This window comes from Gymnodraco acuticeps, unplaced genomic scaffold (assembly GCF_902827175.1).
Source record: "Gymnodraco acuticeps unplaced genomic scaffold, fGymAcu1.1, whole genome shotgun sequence".
Classification (NCBI taxonomy): domain Eukaryota; kingdom Metazoa; phylum Chordata; class Actinopteri; order Perciformes; family Bathydraconidae; genus Gymnodraco; species Gymnodraco acuticeps.
The window spans coordinates 172,425-181,490 of NW_022989985.1; the positions used below are offsets into that span (position 1 = coordinate 172,425).

General features: G+C 38.5%; 1 protein-coding gene across 1 annotated transcript; it reads left to right on the top strand.

The window, feature by feature from the left end:
* The first annotated feature begins 3,526 nt into the window (after window positions 1–3,526).
* Window positions 3,527–8,663, top strand: bri3bp (bri3 binding protein). Its single transcript, XM_034212622.1, has 3 exons — window positions 3,527–3,871; window positions 5,003–5,105; window positions 5,204–8,663. The coding sequence occupies exons 1-3, from the start codon at window positions 3,695–3,697 to the stop codon at window positions 5,623–5,625; spliced, it is 702 nt and encodes a 233-aa protein (XP_034068513.1). The 5' UTR covers window positions 3,527–3,694; the 3' UTR covers window positions 5,626–8,663.
* The last annotated feature ends 403 nt before the right edge of the window (window positions 8,664–9,066 follow it).

Here is a 9,066-nt window from a genome sequence, read left to right on the forward strand (position 1 = left end):
GCTTCTGCCTCAAAGAGGAGCAGGGGGGAGAGGGGGGAGACGCGTGAGGCTGGTTCAGGAGCCCAGACACACTCACAACTATAAATGAACCAAAAACAAATAAATAAACAAGTTTCAATGTTTTTTCATATTGGATATGGGATGTTATTGGTTATGGCCATGTTCTTATGATTTTATGATTATTTAAATGTATACAGTTATGTTTCATATGGGTGTAGTCTCTTTATTTCCCCCTCAAAGTGCACCAGATTGATGCATTTAAGTAAAAAATCTTACCGGGGGAGCATGTTCATATGTTTATTTTTGGGTAGTAGATTTAGAGGGCTATCACTGCAGCAACGCTGTGAATATTGACAAATAAATCCAGCAAAATGGCACAAAAAACTGGTAGTGGCCTGGCTGGGTGTATAATTCCCGGCCTGACTTATTGTCCCAGTCCGGCCCTGGACTCAGGGAGGGACAGAGAGAGAGAAGGAGCTAAAGTGGGCAGAATATAAAGGAACAAAAGAGGGAAAAGTGAAGGGAGGAAAAAAGAAAGCGAGACAGAAGTGCAGGTGCAGGAACAACATATGCTGAGGGACTGGCAATGAAGGCCATCTCAGTCAAAATGCCTGAAAACTATTCAAACTTTCTACATAAAATGGTGAGCAAAGTTTAAGGGGCTTAAAAAGAACAGCGGTTAAATGGACAAACTACTGTCTTTAGTATGACTTTAGTCTGATTGTCCCACAGAATGTGTTTGCAATGTTATTGCTAATAAAGATAATAGACAAAAGGTCCTAGTCAATCGAAAATACGTCTTTGATTCACTGTTAAGGTTGCACAAAACATACACGTCTGATCATCCTTTTTTTTTACATTTCTATGTTCAACACAGTTAAAATCAAGTTACAGTTTTAGTCCTTATATTTTCCATCATGTTCCTCAACTTCCCATATTCCCTTATATGTATGCATACTGTATAAAAGCCAACCTACTGTAGATGAAACACCTATTAAGCTGGAGGGAGAAAATCTATATTAAATAATTTCATGCAAACTGACATCTTATGACTTTGCCCTCATTTACTTTGCCCACATGCTTATCATATTCCTGCCAAGCTTCTCAGACTGTCCTGCTTTAGCCGTCACAGCCCTGAGCACGCTTCCTGAAGCGAGCAAGACAATGTCGGCCCCGCGGCCTGGAACCTTCGATACTACCTCCTCAAAATGCTTGGAGCAGTTCTGAAGACTGCGGCCACCATGGATGTTTAGCTAAAGAGACATTGAATCAACCAAGAGACAAGCAAACACTCAAAGTGAATAAGGAAGCAATCCGGAAAGATTTCATTAACAGTCCTCAACACATTCTCCCTCTTGCTTACATTCAGTAGTATAAGCTCAATCTCTTGCCTGACTTGAATGATAATTATTCCATATTTAGTAAATACATTCAGTCTCACCTGACACATCAGATGCACTCAGGTCTGGTTTAATTATATGAAAATGCATGTCTTCCACCTTGAATACCCTAACAGGTGAAAGGGCATACTATCCTGGTCCTGGTGTCCTCTCACTGGACCTACTGAATATTAACTTTCTCTTGGTCAAGGTCAGGAATGGAGCAAAGCCATCTGGAATAAAGACATGTGCAACTTGTTGATTGATGCACTCACTATAAGATTAGACATTGTATTATACGTTTGTATTTGTTTTGTATTGGTTATTATTGCTGACTTTTTAACTAACCACAGACACTCATTAATGGAGTACTGGCAGTGCACAGCAGCATTTCAATTGTATGTACAGCTATAGTTTAGCCAGCTAACATTACATTTATTTTAATTATGTGTATTTTGGGCTTTATTTTATTCAGAAGAACAACAAAACCAATAAACCAACATGCCCAAAACGTATTTGCAGTATCACCTTGATGTTATTGTTATAATGCCGGTATAACCCCTGAACATTTAACTATGAATGGTATTGCCTTTATTAATATTATTGGTTATGCTCGCATGTTATCCATAAATAAACCAAGAATTTCACCAACAGCGATGCTTTGCTGTTTTATTTAGCTCCATGAATATTTTAATGGTTAGTTCTGGGAAGGTGCCACATAAGACCGTTGAAAAATGTACTTCATTTTGAATGGTCCATAACCATGATTCTCGTATGTGTGTATTCACTCATCATTTGTGCATACTGACTCCACTGTTAATGAAATGTTTAAAAAAAATATTAATGTAATACAAGCAACACTGCTTGCTTGCAAAAACAAAGGGTTGCTGCACTTCTGTAATGCTTGTCCCCACTTCTGTTTTCATTATGTGCAGCCTTGACCTACTTCATCCTGCACCATTACTGCCTTGCAATGTAGTTATGATATGGATAATGAGAACTCAGGGGAAAGCTTTCCAAGTAACGAGTCCATCTCTGGAACAGCAGTGAACTGCATCTTAAATTCAATTTCCTGTCACGTCTCATGAGCTGGAGGATCACTCTGCATACTGGCCTATGATTTGACAAATGTTGTTAATATAGAGGGACAGTTAGTTGAAACAATAATAATATCATCAACACAAATATTCCTCTAATGATTGGAGTAACTGTAACAAAAAAAAACATCTCACATATGCAAAACATTACAATGATTGGTATCACGATTAATCAGGCATTTATATGCTGAAAGTGATATCAGATTTTCCTGAAAACATATTATCTTCTAACTAACTATAAATCTTCACTCACATCAATACCAAGTCTGTAAGAAAAACTGCACAACTGAATGTTTTACAACAGAATAAAATATTGGCCATATCTGTCCCTAAAGATCTAAGTGCACACCAAGTTAAACCAAGCAATGCAATGTTACTTGTCCCAATACAACACACTGAAAAACAAGGCATGTAAAATGTGTTCTGTATTCAATTAGTTCATTTTTAAATTATATCATGGGCTGTACCATGAATACTTGCTCTCCTTTGGAACTATTCATATATTGATTTTGAAAGTGGATAGCCTTGCTTAGGCCTAAAATCTGACAAAATAAGGTATTTTTGTAGAGAGCAGAGAATGTTTTCGTTTTTAACTCATCCTTTAACTATCAAAAGTTGACAATTAAGACTCATAGCCTAGTTAATTAAACTGTTGGTAAGTATTGTAATTGTTTAGCTGTAGACAAAGAGATAAGGAGACTGAAAAATACAAAAACGCCCAAGCAGGATGGAGTTGAAATGACGTAAAATAAAACCTTGGTGTGGAAGAAACAATGCGTTAGACTCATCCACCGCTGGAGGGCAGCAACACACTGCACATTAATCTATTGTGTCTCAAAATCGCATGAGTAGAACGATGCCTTTAATGTTAATCGGAACAATTGAAATCAGGGGAACTTGACGCTTAAATGTGTGTAAGTCACTCTAAACAGTGTTGATTCGCATTAATCGTTAACACCGCTGTCCTATTGGTATACATACACACTATGTATTTTGTAAGTAACCAATTCAATTTATCACGTGAAAAGCCCATGAACGCAGGCTGGAGGACGAATAAACGAGGCATCATTGAACGCAACACGGGTTGTAACCACCATCACAGTCAGTGGTTCATCATCCCCCACCAAGGTGTTTAGGCAGTTACACCCATTCTCACCTTGCGTTTATTTTAACCTTTTTGTTACATATTTCTGCTTGACATCTCGGGGGTTCGGCAGCATGAAGGGAATCCGGGTTTTCGCGCTTATCTTGGTGCTTTCCGTGTCTCTGCTTTGCACAGCCGAAGCGGCCAGGAGCAGGACCAGCAACCAGAACAGCTTCCGACGGGCAGCGAACGTCATCTACCAGACCCTCAGCAGTGTTTTCGGAGAAGACAACATCAGAGGGTTATACAAGGTCAGTGTGGGACAGTCATGGTCTGGAAAAGGCCCAATTGTGTCTTGAAGAAGCTAGCAGACAGGCGGGTTTTGTGGTCTGGCAAACAGGAAACAAGCGCGCCCGGGCCTGAACTACTATTGCACGGATGCCATTTTGAAAAATGTGCCATTATTCCATGTTTTATCCATCTATGGAAGGTGTCACTTGATGTCGTGCTGCCGTGTACAACGGGCTTTAGTTGTGTTTAAATGCAGCTACAGTTCAATACTATAGTTTGTTGTTTTGCCAATATTCTCATTCATTGTTCTGAGCCCATCTGCAAGTGCATAATGTCACCAAACAGATGGCATGTAGTAGCCCCGTTGGTTCAGGTCATAGCTGTTTCTTTATATCGACTTCATCTTCAAACTATACCATAGCGGCTCTTGCTAAGGAAACAGATTAGCTTCTGTGCTCTCATTGGCTTAGCTGCACTTCCTCCTGTATTTTGAAATATAGTGTTATTTCCTTATACATCCATGGTTATTTCCCGTATGTAGGTGCCAAACCAAAAGTGACATAAGTGAGACTAAATACTTAGTTATTCACTGTTCAAATCATATTGAGCATAAGTCCACATTTAGATCATGTGACCATATGAACTTGTACATTTCAATGAAAGCCATGTTTCTCAGTTTGTCTGCTTTACAGGTAGCAGCATGCAAACTAAGGACTGATTACATTAGAAACAGTGGGGATCATTTGCATACAATACACCAGACTTATGATGTTTTAACTGATGATGATTGGTAATTTTTTTATATATAGCCACAAAAGCAATTTATAGTCAGATACTGATGCTAAATGGCGTGATGTTCTACATGTGTTGTGTTAAAAATACTTTAATTTAAATGTAAAGTTAGCCCTGTGTCGTCAATGCTAAGAACTTTTGTCTGACGTGCTACTGCAATGTTACATTAATGAAGTATTATTACCCTGCAGTTCTCTTGTTGTATATTTTGACAACCCTCCTTTTCTTTTGCAGAACTGTAGGACTTTTCCATTTCAACGTTTTTACTTCTCTGTATAAACAGTGGGTCTTAAACTAAGAATGCAATGCTACATTCCAACAGTCTTACCCTTTTTTCTGCATTTCTTTTGTATCTGTAGTTTTTCTCAAAAACCACGGAGAGGTTTGTCCATGGAGTGGACTCTTTTCTTGACACCATCTGGAAGATCTGGTCAGATTTGCTGGATGTGATGGGCATTGACTGTAAGTTTTAAATGTATTATTACATTTCTAACATAGAAAGATGGGTGCAGAGTGAGGTACACTTTTGTAACATATACTTATCTTTCTCCCCTATGTAGCCTCTAACCTGAGCCACTACTTCAGCCCCACATCCCTCACCAACACTCCGGCCCGCGCCCTGCTCCTGGTGGCAGCTGTTCTTGTGGCCTACTGGGTCCTCTCCATATTCCTGGGGGTTTTCTTTTACCTTCTACACGGTGTGTTCGGCCGCTTCTTCTGGTTGGCACGTGTTTTGCTCTTCGCCCTGTCCTGCCTGTACATCCTGCAGAAGTTTGAGGGTGACCCTGAGCGTGCGGTGCTGCCTCTTTGCTTCATCATGGCTATGTACTTCATGACGGGGCCTGTGGGAGCGTACTGGCGCCGGGGAGGAGGGGCAGGTTCACTGGAAGAGAAAATCGACCACCTGGACACTCAGATCAGGCTGCTGAACATCAGGCTGAGCCGCGTCATAGACGGCCTGGAACGCACCGTGGATCAGTAGGTAGCAGCGAGCAGGAAGGGGAGGGAGGGAGGGAGGGAGGGGATATTTTACAAGCTGCTGCAGTTGATGTCCGTGTGTTTCCTGTACACATCTGCAGCTACGCAACTACTGGGTATTTATAACTCTATTGTAAGATGGGGGACTAAACTAGATTTGAAAACAGTATTTTATCTGCTTTAGTTGATTTTAGTCACAGAATACCTTCAAATCCTCAGAGGTTTGGACAGTTGACTTGGAGCTTACGCAAATCAACCAAACAACTATTTTTGCTTTTATGATTGTCTCAATGATTGAAAGGTTTTTGCTTAATTCAAGAGGAAGATATATGACAATATAAAATGTTTTCTATATGCTGGTCTAATACACCTCAGCTACTTTAAGAAACGCCCACTATCGGGTTTGGATTTTTGGTATTTGGATAAGCGTTGTCAATGCTTTTCCTAGATCAGGAATCATATCTTATGTATATTTGTTTGTTTCTATCCTTGTGAATAACCTGGGGTTTAAGATTCTTACACAGGTGTCCATAAGCATTTCCCCCTTTTTAAAACTATCGAAGCAGCGAAGGGTTTGTCGGTATGATGCGAGGGACCGATACAAACATTGTATTTCTAAAACGTTAAAAATCTCAAGACTTTAGATAGTTGTTTATAGTAAGATTTATTTAATTCTCCATCCGATAAAAACATGTAGATCTAGTTGGAAGTCACCGTCCCATAGTGGCAATAGTTTGACGTCAGGACCTCTTTTTCATTGTGTGTTTGTAAATGTGAAAAGGAGCATGAGCAAACACATCTGGGTGACCTACTTGAATGTGTGTGCAAATGCATTTGTGTTTGTATGTGTGTGCGTTTCAAGCTTGTGAAATGGAAAAGCACTGTCACCATCAGACCAGCAGAAAACAGACAGGCAGCAATATCTCAGGGACTCAACCAACACATATAGAATTGGAAAAGAGATATCAAGTGTATTAAAATCACGTCTTGGTCTATTTGAGTCAATGCTTTTTCAGATATGATTTAAAATCTGTTTCAGTAAGTTACAAAACATATTGATAAATCTGGTGTGCAGTCTGTGTTCTTGCTTAATGTTGAAATTGCAAAGATTGGTTCATGTATGATGTCAAGACCAAGCCCAGCTTTTTTTATACTATCAGGGATTTTAAGTGCAGCTAGTGGTAAATCGCCTGTTTCAAATGTGGGGAAACATTGGTAAGATTAAAGTTTGAATCAAATTATCAAGACAAAATAATTTGGAAAAAAAAAAATCTACTTTTGAGTCAAATTTCTTTTTGTGTGAAATTCTCAAACTGGTTAAAAAAGACATTAGTTTTGATCCTGTGGCAAAAATACAAACATGCATTGTACAACTCAATTTGACTCTGCATTAGAAATGATACATATGAAGCTGTACATTATTTAAATTGTTTCACGTTAGTATGTAATGAATGATCTTACCGGTAACTTAATGAAAGATTTACAACCAGCTGACTGATGCTTACAGTATATCATTGTACTAAAACTGCTCTCTACACAGGTGTTTAGTACTGTATTTACTCTAGCTCCTGAGGCTTTTATGTCTTTCTTACTTCTGCCAATATATTTTTAAGTATTTCTCATCATGTGCCGTCCTAAAAGACTGGGATGCTATGCTTCTCTTTGTTTTATATCTTCATCTTTTCATCTACCCTTGGCAGAGCCTTTTGATATTTCAATTCTTGTAAATGCATGTTTTATACAAAAGTGACCCTAATACTGTGCACATTTTGGGGACTTTTTTTTTTCTTTCGCTTTTCAGGTTGTTTTATTTAAGGAAGATTGACTAGCAAAGGACACATGTCATACACAGACACCTAGCGCTGTGGTTATGTCTCAGCACATTCAGATAATTACCCATTTATTAGACCTATTGCCTATCATCCTGTCTTGAAATGAAGTCTTAAGTCTGCAAAATGCAACAAAAAAGTGTGTATCAAATTATTGAAAATCTCACCTCAAGCAACCAGTTCCATCATTGCAGTAACTCCCCCCAACCCCCCGGTAGCCCATATAGCCAGAGTAATCTAGGATTTCTTGCATGCTGATTTAGTACTTGTTACATTGTTGTTGACTACTTAGGTAGAGGACCATTCCAAAATGTGATTTGTGATGAGTTTAATAGAAGTGAATTATTTTAGGGATATGTATTATGAGTCTTATTTGTTCAACTTTTGCACTGATGTTGTACTGTAGACCAAATTATCAAACATGTGGTCTGTATTTTATAAGACCTAACTGGACAGCAATCCACTGAATTAATCGCTAACATGTTGGGAAATCTTAAAAAGGATTAATTTGCAGAGGGACAGCTTATGTTACAGCCTGGTAGGTTTTACTGATGACAACACGTTATTTATAAAGGTGGCTAGTAATAATCATGTATGATATTAAAGGATGGTATTCACCTAGTTTTTAAAACGATCATGGCCCTAAAGTTAGGATGTTGAGCGGTTCTTATTGGGTGTTGTCTTTTAGACACTGAAAACTGAAGGATGTTGACTCAAATGAGTTGTCTCTGGCAACAAAAACATGTTTGTGAGACAAAAAACATTTTAAACACAGAAAAATACATTGCAACTACTGTAGCTGCACGCCTGCTCGTGTACCACTTTACATTTTCACGTGGCGTTGAAAGATGCCAGTGGATCTTTCTGTTGACATCTCTCAATTATGTATTAAATACTGCGTCCAGATTATATGTATTCTCTGATGAAACTGCCTGATGAACGGCTAGTAATTCTGTTATTGTACTGTATCCTACTTTTAGCTATGATTCCATGTGGCCTGTTTTAAATTGCTGTGCCAATTATGTATATTTTTGTTGATTTCAATGCAATTTATGTATGTTTTTTATTTATTTCATCAATATGTTTGGATCTGGCAAGCACCGAACTGTTCTGCTTGCTGTTGTCTGTGCGACTGTGTCTTGGCTAAATGGTTCTTTTTTTGTCCGTGAAAATGAGGTCCAGATTTGAATAAATTACACCACAGTATGACAAAGTCGGCTTTATGATTCATTAATACTTTCCTCCAGATGTGAACATTTGTGTTCATGATAATCAGAATCTTTTTTTAAAAGGCTCAAATGTATCACCATTCACTCTAGTATAGCGAAGTCATAGAAACCTTTTCAAACAACAAAAGTGTGCGTTGAGATGAACAGCCCATTCGATTTCAGACAGTATTAATCAATAATTAACCCATTAGATCTTTTCTCACAGTAGGCCAAAGTACATACTATTGATTTCATTGGGATGCATCTCTCTCAGGGTGGAGTAATGTACATGTTACTCTGAGCGAGATGGAGCAACCAATCATAATGACAAGTTCGTAAGAGGCATATTTAATATAAGTCTTTGACCAAGTTAAAGTTCTCAGTTGACGCAAGGAGTGACAACCAAGA